General features: G+C 39.1%; 1 protein-coding gene across 2 annotated transcripts; it reads right to left on the minus strand.

The window, feature by feature from the left end:
• ccm2 (CCM2 scaffold protein) lies at nucleotides 1–14,072 on the minus strand. 2 transcript variants are annotated; one of them, XM_084952901.1, is made up of 10 exons: nucleotides 13,663–14,072; nucleotides 6,188–6,364; nucleotides 5,780–5,863; nucleotides 4,736–4,919; nucleotides 4,447–4,583; nucleotides 3,977–4,112; nucleotides 3,715–3,772; nucleotides 3,479–3,605; nucleotides 3,211–3,349; nucleotides 1–1,267 (listed from the first exon to the last, which is right to left on the minus strand). In XM_084952901.1, exons 1-10 carry the CDS (start codon nucleotides 13,690–13,692, stop codon nucleotides 963–965), a joined length of 1,377 nt encoding a protein of 458 aa, XP_084809027.1. In that variant the 5' UTR covers nucleotides 13,693–14,072; the 3' UTR covers nucleotides 1–962. The 2 variants fall into 2 exon arrangements, with proteins under 2 accessions (XP_084809027.1, XP_084809028.1); XM_084952902.1 differs by lacking the exon at nucleotides 13,663–14,072 and adding an exon at nucleotides 7,023–13,653.
• Nucleotides 14,073–14,632: the final 560 nt, after the last annotated feature.

A 14,632-nucleotide genomic window follows, 5' to 3' on the forward strand; every position in this document is an offset into this window, starting at 1 on the left:
TAAGGGATAATACTATATTGTTTTTATGCAACATCAAGATGCGTGTAAATTTTGCAATAAGATACAATCAGTGTAAAATAGCTGTTATTTAATAACCATGTTTTGCTGAACAACTGTAGTTACAGTTCATAATTATCTGTCTGTGAGTGACAGACAGCAGGCAGCAGTACTGCAGTGTGAAGGCACAACATAACAAGATGACCTGCATGTGAAGAACGACTTTTTAAACGTTATAAATTTACATCAGCCATCAACTAACTGGCTTTGTCAAATACAGTCCTCACTCACTAAATGAATGAGAATTTGTTTTTACAGCATTTCATCGGTCAGTTTGAGTAAGGCAAAAATATGTAAATAAGTAAACAATGATAACAAATGATAGTGTAAAACAAAGCAGTACACAAACCTCACTGGAAAAAAAATGGCGCAAAATGTTACACACACCGTAACACACAATGTGAATGAAGAAAACTTAAGTTCTCTTTGTGGATGAAGCTGACTGATCTATAGCAAACACAAAAACAGCCCCAGGCTTCACCTTCTAAAATGTGTACACAGTCCTCTGATGGATTATCCACAATTTTCAAAATTACAGATTTCAAAGACTGAAGATATTCGCTACATTGCTCATAGCAGTGGCAGATACTGCCAATAAATGAGCACAAAACCAAAGTAAAAATTTTAAAATAAATCAGTCTAAAACCAACAATCCAACTCACTGCGTTTCATCTACAGGTTCTGCATAAGTGCATTTGTTGACTTAATAGTAACAACTTAAGGCTTTCCTTGAGTGTGTAGGGACTATGGAACGTCCTCTTGACAATTAGAGGAAAATACAATAAATCAAATCTTAGGTCAGTGCTGAACGACCACCTTCATCTCATCCACTCACATCATGCCTGCTGGAGTGGCCATCAGTTCATGTCCACAGCTCCCCAAACTACCCCCCTCTGTTCCCCATGTCAAGGTGTCACTGGATCCTGGTCCATACTACAGCCGAGAGCTTCAATGTCATTGCTGATATCGGTGATCATACGGTCCCATTCATCCCCCTCAGAGGGCTCGTGGCCTTCGTCCGAGGCAACACTGTCACCACTTCCTCCTGCTGCTCCGTTGCCATTGGTGGTGGAATCTGAGGCAGAGCTTGCTGTACGCTTGTAACGACCAAAGCTGTCAGTGATGATGCCTCGGCCGTCCTTCACACCGATGGTCTCAAGGAAGTTTTCAAAGTGTTGGCTGTCCTTCTCTGGTATGAAGGGCCGCAGGCCTGCAAGAGGAAGAAAAAGCTGAATTACTGCACATTTTATTACGTGAAGTATTTAAGTTACTTTAAAACACTGACAGGGACTAGAAAGAGAGACCATATTTCTTTATATTGGCTTCTCTTCATTTGCTCTGCTAAATCCAGAATTGAATTCAAAAATCCTTGAACTTGAATAATTAGGCTCCATCTTATCTTAATGACCTCATAGTACAGTCACTGGTATTGCCCCATCAGAGCTCTTGGACTGTGTGCTTACTTGTGGTTCCTAGAGTGTTTAAAAGTAGAATGAGAGGCAGAGCCTTCAGTTTTCAGGCCCCTCTTCTGTGGAACCAGCTTGAAATTTGGATTCGGCAGACAGACACAGTCTTTACTTTTAAGCACAGGCTTAAAACTTTACTTTTTGCTAAAGCATATAGTTGGGGCTGGATCAGGTGACCCTGAAGCCTCCCTTAGTTATGCTGCAATAGGCGTAGGCTACTGGGGGATTCCCATGATGCAGTGAGTATTTCTTCTTCAGTCCCTGTTCTCACTCACTATGTATTAATAGACCTCTCTGCATTGAATCATTACTTGTTATTAATCTCTGGTTCTCTTCTACAGCATGTTTTTTTTATCCTGTCTTCCTTCTCTCACCCCAACCAGTTGCGGCTAATGGCCGCCCCTCCCTGAGCCTGGTTCTGTTGGAGGTTTCTTCCTGTTAAAAGGGAGTTTTTCCATCCCACTATCGCCAAAGTGCTTGCTCATAGGGGGTTGTACGATTGTTGGCTTTACTCTGTTGTATTATTGTAGGGTCTACCTTACAATATAAAGCACCTTGAGGTGACTGTTGTTGTGATTTGATGCTGTCTAAATAAAACTGTATTGAAAATTGAATTGAATACACAAGATCTGTTACACCTGTCTTAGGTCACACACACACACACACACACACACACAAGTGTGCTCTACTTCAGTCCCACCATGCCCTGAGACCAGTCTATTGGCGTGTATGTCTGAGGTGTTGCTGTAGCCTTACATAAGCGCACCATCTGTGATCTGACTGTTCTTGGTGAAAATCTCGCCAGAAACAGGTACTAAGATAAGCACTCTAATAAGTGCTTGTTCCATTCATGTAGCAGCTCCCTGTCCTTAGCCAACAAAGCTGCAGGCTGTCCTCCAGGAGTGGAAAGAAAAAAAAGAAAATCCTGATACTTGCAGTCTATGTGAACACAGGTGACTGCTTGATACATGCCCACAGGAGGCAGTCCTTCCATTAAAGATCTCATTTCTTTTTTTTCATGTCACACTTTCCCCTTAAACCTAATAACTGGTTGTGCAACCTCTGGCAACAAGAACTGCAATCAAGCTTTTATGATAACTGGCAAGTCTTTCACATCACTTCAGAATCTTGATCCACTCTCCTTTGCAGAATTGTTTTAATTAAGACAATTAGCCATGGGTTAGCCATTCAGAGGTAGCTTTTCTGGTATGTCCTGCTGCAAAACCCACGTGATCTCCTTCAGGATTTTCTAGTAGAGAGGGTTCCATCGATTACTGCAAGTCATTGAGGTCTTGAAGCAGCAAAGCAGCCCCAGGCCATCACACAACCATGTTTGACTGTTGGTATGACGTTATTTTTATACCAGAGCTATTTTTGTCTATTGAAAATGTTTGATGATCTGAAACATCAAAGTGTGACAAATATGAAAAAAAAAAACCAAAAAACAAAAAAAGATGAGAAATCAGGAAGGGGGACACTTAAAACCACAAACTACTTTTTTCTTTTTACAAGTATATATGTACGTTCATACCATCAATATTAGAGTACCATAAAAATGTTGTTGCTTGAAGTTGGTATTTTACTTTTTAGGATATTCAGCAAAAGTACAAAAGCTAACTGCTAACACTTTACACTTGATGATATGAAGTTTAAAATAATTGAATCTTCAGTTGTAGTGTGGGCTTACCGAGCAGAAGAAATTTCCTGCTGTCCCCATAAAGTTGTCGCAAATTAATGCAGAACTCATGAATGGAGGCACCGTTACGGTATTCATGGAGCAAAGTAGCAAACTGCTGGATCTCCTGTGATGAGAGCTTTGTCCGCAGCTAGAAAGGGAGGGGGGAAATTAAAAAATAAAAACAAGAATGATTACAGTTTCGTATCAACATAGCTTTCAATATTCTTATTCTCACAAACAGAATTAGACAAAGAAAAGAGTGAAGTGAAAGCCATACTGTGGTCATGTAGTCCTGCAGCAGCTCTGCAGCTGTGGTGCTGAGCTCGCCTTCGCTTGCAGTTTTGGTCTGAGGAGATGCAGGAGTGGAAGCAGATGGAGAGCTTCCTTCTGTAACCAGGAACTGACTGAGAGACCGCAACACACTTAAGTGATGAGCAAAACTTTCACAGATGTGACAAAACTTTGAAAAGAAAAATGGAACTGCACTGTAGCTGGACTGAGCTGTGTACTCACAGTGGGCTGGGTTCCTCTTCAAAAGAGTCTTTAACATCTACTTTGCTCGAAGAGTCATCTTTAAAGTTAACAAAAGGAAATATTAACAGACTAACAATTGATGGAAAATCTTAAATTTCATTAGCTTAAAAAGCTACAAAACAGCACCAACCTACATGTTATAAAAAACATTTTAAGCTTCTTATCAAGTAAACCAAATATTTAAAAGTCTGTTAATTTTCCCATCACTTTTGTCCATATGGAAAACAATTTTCTGCTTTACCACTGTACTGAGAAAGGTGCCTGGTTGGTGTAGTTGCGCCATCAAAAATGGCTCTGTCTAAGAAGTCGATGGTTGATTCTGTGTAAACAATCTGGAAAACCTGGCTAAGCAAAAGACACAACTCCTCGGCTGCTGCCTAAAAAAAAGAAAACGAAAGAATAATACAGTTAGTGCACAGTTTTTATCATGCAAAACACATCAAAACTAAAATGATCTCTTAGAGATTGATGAATGCATCATAAAAAAATTTACAGTTTGTAGATTAACATACACTTGTTTCATCTTTTTAAATTACCAGGATAAAAAAAACAACAAACAAACAAAAAAAAAAAAAACAGGGTTTTTGCTGGTTCCAATTCAGGTTCAAAAGTGCTGCAGGTGGCTCGAAGCCAACACTTCAATTTAGATCTTTAAACCCTGTCTAGCATTTCAAAAGGAGTCTGTAGTTTGCCTCACATGCAAAATGTTACCTTATTATCAACTGCCAGCACAAGCAGACAGCAGACTTCAACAAGGACAGTTCCACTTTCTGACAAGGAGCTCCGAGTTTGAGACTTATTGAGATCAGGACATGAACTGGGACAGGGCGAGCCCCCTGACTCCTGGGCTGAAAACAAACAAACAAACAAAAAAAACAACCCACATTTAAAATGAACATATAGTCAAAACGTTACTTATTCAGATTTTATGCATGAATCCTGATCCTTAATATCCATAATACTTTTAGCAAAAGTCAAACCTGAAAAGCTTTGTTTTTACCTGTTTTTATCACTACAAGGTGTAATGAGTCATCCCTGATGTAGGAGACAGCAGCAATATCATGGATGGGCACTCTTAAAATGATGTCTTCTCCATCTCGCCACACCAGCTTGATGTTGTATGCTGACAAGCTCACGACTGCATCCTGCTCTGATGTCAGCTGGCCTGCCAACTGATGTGACTTCTGAAATACCGGGAGGGAAATATTTAAGAAATATGCTTTCATTTGTCACTTTGTGATATACAACTATTCACCACCCAGTTAGCACAAACATCTCATGTTAGATATGCAGACAAGCCTGCTGAAGTTCAAACTGAGCATTAGAATGGGGAAGAAAGGCGATATAAGTGACTAAATGTAACCCGAGTTTTCCAGAAACTGTTGACTTACTGGGATTTTTCCACACAACCATCTTTAGGATTTACAGAGAATGGTCTAAAAACTGGCACTTCTCTGTATGACAAATGCTTTGTTGATGTCAAGTGGAAAATGTTCTGCCTGCTTTGAGTTCTTGGAAGGGAACAGTAACTCAAATAAGCACGTGTTAAAACCACGGTACGCAGAAGAGCATCTTTGAATGCACAACAAACCTTGAAGAAGTTGGGCTACAACAGCAGAGGACCACATTGGATACCACTCATATCAGCTAAGAACGGGAAACTGAGGCTAGAATTCACACACACACACAACATATTGTAACATATTCTACTTAAATGGCCTCCAAAAATCACCAGATCTCAGTCCAATAGAGCACAGAAGATTTGCATTATGCACCAACTGTGTGCTGTCATGTCAAAATGGATCAAAATCTCTGAGGAATGTTTCCAGCACCTTGATGAATCTATGCCTTGAACAATTAAAGTAGTTCAAAAGGCAAAAAGGAGTCCAATCCAATTCTTGCAAGGTGTACTTAATATATTGTCCACTGAGTATATGTGAGTTATGTAGGAATAACTTTTCAACAGTTTTGAAAGAAAAATCAGGAGACGGGGGGAGTAATCGCATTTAAAGATTCCGATAAATCCTCTTGCTCAGGTACTTACTCTCGCATTGTCAATTAGCTGCAGGACCTCTGTCCTACTTGATGGGTTCAAGTATCCTGGAACTGATGTCAGCTGCCCCAAGTACTGAAAATGATAGAGGAAAAAAAACACTTCATATTAGAGAAAGTTGCACCAAAATCTAAATTTAAAAAATTAATAATCATTTAAAAAGAAAAAAAAAACCCCAAGAAAAAACCAAAAAAACTCCAAAAAGACCAAACCTGATATAAGTGAACAAAACGACTAGAGCTTCAAAGAAAACATAAATGGTCTTAATAAGATCAGCTTTCAGGGTCAAAAGTTATTTTTGCACTTAAAGTCTCCTCCAGTAGTTTCTCACAGTTTAATGGCTCTATAGAATCTTAAGTATATGCGTGGGAGTTTAACATCTGTCCTTATCACACTCACTTTGACTTCCTTCTCAATGTAGTCATTGAGCAGGATGTCTGGGTCGATGCGGTGGTCAGGCTGAGAGAGTGAGAAGGTGTGGAGGGCCCTGCGCTCTGTGGCCTTCTCCTGGGCTTTCTTGTCCCTCCCCTTCTCTCCTTTCAGGAAGACTCGCTTGAACGGAGAGACGATACCAGGCTATTGAATAAAGAAAGAAAGAGCAAAGGTGAGTGAAGTAAGAGGACAGCAGTCTGTGTAACAGTAACTTGAACTCGCCTTTTAAGTTTGAGTAAATACAAGTAGTAATTCCCTATAAGACCATATAAGAAAAAATACATGTGTGACAATCTAACACTTGCAAGTGGAATTACGAGTTCAGTATGAAAAAGGGAAGCTACGTTAAATTTTGTTGACAGTTCTTCTCGCCTGGCCTATAATTTCTGCTGAGCCCGTTTCCCCTCACTGTTCTGCTAGTTCCAAAATAAGACACCACAGAATTACAAACCTCAATGTTGTGCAATACGTTATGCTACAACACTAACAAAAGCACATGTAAACAATACGTTTTGTGATTTTGACGACCTTTTTCAGGTTTCCCTAACTGGAGCATGCATCAAGACATAGAAAAATCAATTTTCATTCTCTCTCAAACATCTTTGTTTTTAAGTCTGTTTATTTCACTTCATTCCTTTGTCTGCATATAGGTAGTACAACATTACGCACCAGTGTTGATCTCGTATATGTTTGAAACCCAAATACAGTTACTTAACATAAACTCTGACATATTACCTTTGGAAAATGTTTCAAAAGCATAAAAAAGATAAAGCATGTAAAAATAATAATAATAAAATCATACCTCGTTCTCCATGAACCCGCACTTCGGGGATACGCCTATGCAACAAGCTCGCAGCCTGGCCACAAATGCTCAGACACTGCCTAAACTAAAGATCACCTGATGCCTCCACTCACATGCAATGACAGCTGCCAACTGGCGAGAGACACTCAGTATAGCACACGGGGTATAGATGTCAGGGGTGTGTTCCCCACAAAGGAAGGGAAGTGTCTCTGACTTTATACTCAAGCACAAGAACAGGAAGGAGACCAACCACAGCTTCCTGCAATGACACGTGTATTGATGCTTTGAATATTTAGACACTTCTCTGCAGGAAACTTGTCATGTAGTTTTGAGAACTGTTTGGCAGATGCTGAATGCAATTTTAGTAAATGTGACTCAAAGGTACACTTTTACTTCAAAACTAATAACATTTCAATGCGATTGCTTGTTTCTATCACAGTCACAGGACTCTGCAAGACTCTGAAAGCACATTTATACATACTGCTGCTAAACCACAGAATTAGACAACTTTGTCTCTTTCTCCTCAGCTATGACATCTGCAACGCTGTTTACAGTGCAGATTTCAGAAGGTGAAAAGTGCAGGCAATCTAAAGACAGATGTTCATTTTTTTTTAATAAAACAGGCAAATTATAAATAGTAAAAACTGTTCTCTGCAACAATAAAAGCAAATCAAGAGCAGACATTTAGAAGTTTGCAAACACCATCTACAACAGAAGGACTACTTTAGTCATTTGTAGTTCCCAAATTTGTAGCTAGAATTTGGTTTAACAGATTTCTATATCTTTTCTCGTGATCTGAGAAGATAATGTCATTAATTTCATTATATTAGTTTCTTGCTTTTGTAGAATTTCAGTGACAGTGACAGTTGTGTTTTTTTTCCTCACATGTGCCTGTGTGTGAGAGTGTGTGTGTATGTATGGAGGTATGTGAGTGTATTTATGTCTTTGCTAATTGAAGTTAAGCATTTTTGCCATAGTCTCTGGCAGAAATAAGTAATTAAAGGAAAAATAAATTACGGAGTCAGTTACATGCTGGTAAAGGAGGACTTTAAAGAACTGGTTAAGAAGAACTGGGTTGGGCAATTGGACGAATATATCAACTATTGACGATAGGCTGAGCCCATCAGCGATCGTTTTTACAAGGGCGATTTATTTATTCATTTGCCCATGACTAAGTTTGCTAATAATGATGGAGCTAACAGAAGCAGTCAACAGAAAATAATAATAATAATAATAGCACTGTTTTAGCAACATGCTTTTTCATCTGCGAGCCTCAGAGTGTGCCCAAATGCTTTTTAATAGAGCTGCATTAACACTGACAGCCTTAATTTTTGGGGGGGAAATTAGTTCGCCCACAACATGTTGTGTTATAAACGCGCAAATCAGTCCGTGCTACATTGCTCCGCCCATCGAAAAGTCTGCGCATGTGCGAATATGTCGCCCATCGTCGATTATTGGACTGATGATTGTTGGAAATTTTTTACATATCGCCCAACCCTATTAAGAAGGCTGACCCAAGAAACAACATTCCAGGTAAAATATAATTTTCAGTTTCATATTTGACAATATTGTGCAGGCTCAGATTATGTTACAAAGCTAGTTATTATTATAGAGACTGAAAATGTGACGTCATTCCGGGGTAAAACGGCAAAGAATTCTGGGAACGAGTGGCAAGCAGTACTAGCGCACGCAGGCTTTCACATGAAAACAGTCACACAGCGATAAAAAGAAACACAAAAAATGGCAAGAAGCTGTTGTATTATTAACTGCAATAGCCGGTCGAATGACAGCCACGGGAAGCCGACGGGTAAAGAGATCGGTTTTTATCGGATTACGTCGTGGAAGACAAATTGTTCAAGCAGTGTTTCCAAAGTAACAAAGAGCCGACGGATGGCCTGGATTGCAGCCATTCGAAGACTAAATATAACGTTCCAAAACACTCCAGCTCACATGTTAGTCTGCTCCAAGCATTTCCACAAAGGTAAGTCTTCTGTTGTAGTTATTACGTAATTTATCATAACATAATTGTTGATGTAGGTTACAAATAAGTCTTATATTGATTTGAATTGAATTCGTTGCGCTATGCTGCTTTGTTCACTGTGGCTTTCCGGGCTAATGTTTGTTGTGTTTTGTAGGAAAACCAGCCTACAAAATGCTGGAATGCGATCCAGACTGGGCACCCTCTATCAACCGGGGTCATACTGAGTTTAAAGCTACTACCACAGCGAGATTTGATCGGTTAAGAGAGTGCGATATCAAAACAGCCACGAAACGTCCTGCATATATGTGCCCAAGGGTTGTATTGAAGCAATCAAGTGATGAATAACTCTTTTCCAGTATGTTGTTTTGCAATGTTTTTTGGGGTTTTTTTTGCATTGTTGATTTGTTTTTTTACCGAAGCAGCTAATAAAGCATAATGGAATACAATTTTGCGTCTTTTCTGTAAGATTCTATAATAGAATGAGACAATAATGCCAGTTATAAATAAAGACAATGAATTGAATGAATTACGAAACACTCATTTGATTTCTATTAGATCTGAAAATGTTGTGTAATACTACAACCTGAAACGACAAATAAATTATCTCCTGTACAGGCCAATGCAAAGGAAAAAAAATGTAACAAAAGCTGTGAAATGGAATAGTCCAAATCACCAAAGTAAACTGGACCTGGGCTTGTTGCAGGGATCTGAAGTTAATAAACATCTTGTGAGTTAGTGTATGCACTAAAACTTAGGACCATATAAGCCATATAATAATAAATATGTGCGTGATGAAAGTTGGGCAGCACGCTAACGTCCTTACTCCACTCTGTATGCTCGTATGGGTCTGACCCTTTAACTCAGCGGTCCCCAACCCCCGGGCCTCGGACCGGTACCGGTCCGTGAGTCGTTTGGTACTGGGCCGTGAGAGTTGAGGCTCAGGTGTGAAATGTATGGTTTTCAGGGTTTTTATCGGTTTTCAGCGTTATTTTGTTATCGTTAACTCGGTTTTCCTGGGTCTTTTCACGTGTGTTATGAATAAATCTTCCGGTACCGGTACTAGTTTTATTTTGTTGTATTTATCCGCGACACCTTAAAGGCTGGTCCGTGAAAATACTGTCGGGCATAAACCGGTCCGTGGTGCAAAAAAGGTTGGGGAACGCTGCTTTAACTCCTTTGATTTTTTCCTCATACTTTTTTTTTGCCTTTTCGTCACATCTGTCTTTGTACGGACCTGCCGTGTTCTCCGTCATTTTGTACATAACTGTTTTTGGGGCAAATAAAATGCAAGTAGGGATTAAAACCGCAGAATTAATGATTACCGGTGCTGGAAATACTAGCGCTTGATGCAGTGTTTTGATTTTGTTGCCACTCGTACCCAACATGCAATGCGCGAAAGTCACGTGGTCTGTCAATCTCTATAGTTAAGCATTAAGCAGTTATGTTATCTTTTTACTGAAAATCTCCAAGGAACACACTACCTAGGCTACGTTTATGCTTTACCATTGACTTATGCTGTTCGTATTCTTGCACTTAAATGCTGCTGCTGGTGACTTGTGGTAATAACAGTCACACTTTGAAAGGGTTAGTCTGTCATCGGCAACACTTGAAAAGGATGGAAATCCCCTTGATTTTGTTTGTGGCAATAAATAAATGCTGCTACCGGTGAGCTGCAGTCACTGATTCAATGTTATTCAGCATCTTGTTTTCTATATAATCAGAAATATCATCACAAATTTTCTTGAAATATTATAACAATATTTTGATGCCATCTCACCCACTCCCAACTGTGCCACTCAAAAACTCATGTTACAAACCTGGCTTTTTTATATCTATGCTAAGAAATATCAGCACATAAGAGACAAACTAAATGCAAATTTAAAAGCCATACATTCACTCACACAGACACACATACGTGTGTGTGTGTGTGTGTGTGTGTGTGTTAATGTATGTTGTTTCTTACGTGCTGATATTTCTTAGCCTTCAGTCACTATAGAACTCGAGCTCCATCACCCACTGCATTATTTAATAGTATGCAACTATTGAAGTACATTAACATTTTATGGCCTTTACTTGTGAAATGTGAGACTATAGTTGACCCCAGTAAATGGCCACAAGCTGATGTGTCTTTTTTATTCATAAAATACATATAAATGAAGAAATTGCATAGTTTCTGTGGGGTGTGACAATAATGAGATAGGTAAGACTTTCACATTTACTTCAAAACAATGCAAGAAAACCTAGACCAGCTGTAAGAGAAGCCAGCATTCTCAATTCACTGAGACCTATTCAGAAATGCGGCCTAAGAATAACAATTAAATCCTACAAAAAAATCATTCACAGTAAAGTATTCAAGAACATTACCATATACAGTTGTAGGAAAAAGTTCGAGGACCCTTGAGGTTTACTAGAATTTCTGCATGAAATATTCATAAAAGAAGGTGTAATCTTCATCGTGTCCCCTTTAGAATCATAAGGTCCAATCTGACACTTCTGTCAAACCTGACTTATTCTAATATTCTTATTCCCTGACAACTTAAAAATAATGCAAGTATTTCATTTTTAACTTTTCAATTGCAACTTTGAAAAAAAAAAAAGTCTCTGCATAAGGATTCTTTAACTTTGCATTAAAAGGTGCCATCTATGAGCCAATAAGAACTTGATGACATGTTGAAACCAGAAAGGAAACGAAATGAGTCTGGTGCTCAGTTGGCTAGCATGAGGGTATTGAAATGTGCCATTTTTTATTATTTTTTTTACAATTTGTATTCAATCATTCATTTATTCATTGAAAAGATGCCACTCTTTTAAGCATTGTCTTGTCTTAATTATAAGTTAACCATTTATAATTACTTGAAAATCTGATTTCACATTTTGTAAAATGAACCTAATGTTTCCAAAGAAAAATAAGTTTGTAGAATTAAAAGGTTTATCTGCATTTCACTTGTTCAAAAGCTATACACTTGACAGGGTTCAAGACTATAGATTTAAAATACATATAGGGTGTGTGTCATAATCCTATGCGAGTAAGACTTATTCCACATGTAATTTTTGCGATGTGGACTGCAAAAACCTGAAAACATAATATCTCAAAACTGGTCAGAATCCATAAAGAAACGTATAATTCTAAGGGGATGAAACAGCAGTTCATCCAATCAGGGATGACAGAAACTCAAAACAATGCGTATTCACACTATAATGTTCCTCTAAGGCACATACCGGTAATTTTTAACCAAGACTTTGCTTGCAGAATACCTGCCTTAATGCCTCACTATCTGACAAATATACTAACAAGGAGGATCCATTAATGAATCAGTCAGAAGAATAATAGCAACACTTTATCGACTTAGGCAACTGAGCTTTTCCATAAAACAAATCTCAGCCAAATGTAATCCACAGTCAGCACCAAGTGGTACAAACAGGAACTGCACAACTCATGTTTAAATTTTTAAACCCTAGTAACATTGCACCACATGGTAAATAGGTGATCAGCTATTTGAACACTGTCCACTCATAATGCAGATTTGCAATGAGAAGTAAAAGGACCTTCCACATAATGACAATCCAAAATTGTGGTTAAAAAGCATCCTACTGGAGTCTGGACAATCATTAGTGATCAGATATTTTGGGTGTAAGGTTCAGTGGAAATTATGTCTTATCGGGCTATGTGCACATTCTGGTATGTTATCATTGCTGGAAAACCATGTCCTTGAGAAAACAAACCATCTAGGTTATCACTGGATTTCTTCCCAAATTTCCCCTTGCATCAAGAGGAAGCTGAACTAGATAGGAAGATGCATTAGTGTCCCTTTCGTGGAAAAAACGACTGAATGACTAACACAATCATAACAAAGCGTCAGACATCTCAGTTTTCATTATGCTTCTTTTTCATGTCCTGCCATCCCGTTTCTTCCTGTTCCAGCCAACAGAACAGGAGCAATAGCCCTCCCCGTGTCTGCTCTAATGAACAGGATAAAAGGAGTGTCTTCCAAACAACTATCTGCTGCGTGTGTTTACTGTAACGACCTGCCTCCATATCAAACGAGAGGATGTACTGTATCAGTGTATCACTGTGTGAGGGCAGGTTTGTTGGCACGACCAAGCGGTGCTTCTTCCTTTTAGAATGACTGACACTGATAACAGCTGCCTTTGACAGCAGACCCATGCCTGCCATATCAACGAGCTATTACTTTGGGAAACTCGGTTGTGCTTTCCTCAGCTTTTTGGTGAACAATATCAATGAGGTATACCAGCATCAAGCTCGCTGTTTAAAGCCCAATATCCAATAATATATTCGCCTAATTGTTAATACACCATATTTTCCATAACGAACATCCACTACATTTAAGCGCACGAAAATATAAAGCGAGCAAATCCTTTACAACTTCCCAAACTTTACTTGTTTCTTACTATAATCCTTTCGGTACGTTGCACATTCTATTCTTTTATAAGTGACGCCGGCTGATTGAAAGCACAGTCTATCAGTCCGAGTCGTATTGATTGATTGATTGATTCCCGGGTCCGCTGGCCAGCTAACGTAAGCTAAACTTTACTTGATAGTTTGCTACTTATCTTAGCCAGTTACCAGCTCAGCTAGCTTAGCTAAAAAGGTAGCAGGTAGTCAACCTGCTATAAAAGTGCGCAAATTGTCCAACTTACCTTTTTTACTTTTTTCACATCATCCTCCATTTCTATGGGAAGAATTTCATCTTCATATTCACTTCAGCTTATAGACCCAGGTGAGACGTGAAGGTTTTAGCCAAGCACTCATCTAAGACCAGTTAGCTTGCTAGCCTAGCTTAGCCAAACCTAGCATTGGCAAAGTGATGCCCGATTTTGAGCTGATGCCAAAACGCCATGCTAATTCTTGTGTAACTCTTCAACCATTAGAAAAAATCCCGGTGCTCCACCATTGTGGAAAAAATGAAGCCGATTCCGTGCAGTTTAAACAGTCAAAGAAATAGTTTGTGAAGAAGACAAACTCCAACAAAACAGTCAAAACTTTTCAACCGTGCCGCCATTTTGGGCGTTTAACTGTAATCCAGGCCCAGCATGCCTTGCTTTGCTTTGCACAAACCAAAACAGGGCAGCTGTTGTGCTTTACAGCTGTCAATGCTGCCGGCTGATGGGAGAAACCAACTTCACGAACGGAGTAATTTGCTATTAACTGCAGTGAAAAATTAATTATGGAAACACATAATCTCAGCTCAGTTTAGAGGGTGTTTGCGTTTTATATAACTGGTAGGTCTCTTCATTGTTTTAATGCTTTACGTTTACTGCTTCATATAGTACTCCTCTTTGCCCGGGATTTGTTAAATTGTTTAAAATCGAGTTTGAGCCTTCTTTGTCAAAAACAAATCTCACTGGATTTTTAAACAATAGCCCACTGACGTGAAGTCATCAGAGATTAGATTGACTAACAGCTGATGACTCTGAGAGCTTTTAGTTATCCGAAAGTGAGAGTGCGGACATGGGGTGGAGTTGAGTGTCAGGGGTGATTTGTCACGCAGCCTTAAGACCTGCTATGATGCATCGTTTACAGAGGCAGAGGTGTAGGTTGCAGAGTTAAAGATGCTAAAGTTTTTGCTGTGAGTGATGAGGAGGAGCAGGGTTAGAAAGGATTATATCA

The sequence above is a fragment of the Perissodus microlepis genome, chromosome 15 (genome assembly GCF_051167445.1).
Source record: "Perissodus microlepis isolate ML-2025 ecotype Zambia chromosome 15, ASM5116744v1, whole genome shotgun sequence".
Lineage (NCBI taxonomy): Eukaryota > Metazoa > Chordata > Actinopteri > Cichliformes > Cichlidae > Perissodus > Perissodus microlepis.

Bases quoted from the DNA above. Each gene is read 5' to 3' on its own strand.
- ccm2 (XM_084952901.1), bottom strand. From the start codon at position 13,692: ATGGAGGATGATGTGAAAAAAGTAAAAAAG. The intron at 4,584-4,735 runs GTAAAAACAAAG...GTTTGTTTTCAG, and splicing joins CCTTGTAGTGATAAAAACAG to CCCAGGAGTCAGGGGGCTCG. The intron at 4,113-4,446 runs GTAACATTTTGC...TCTTTTTTTTAG, and splicing joins TGCTGGCAGTTGATAATAAG to GCAGCAGCCGAGGAGTTGTG.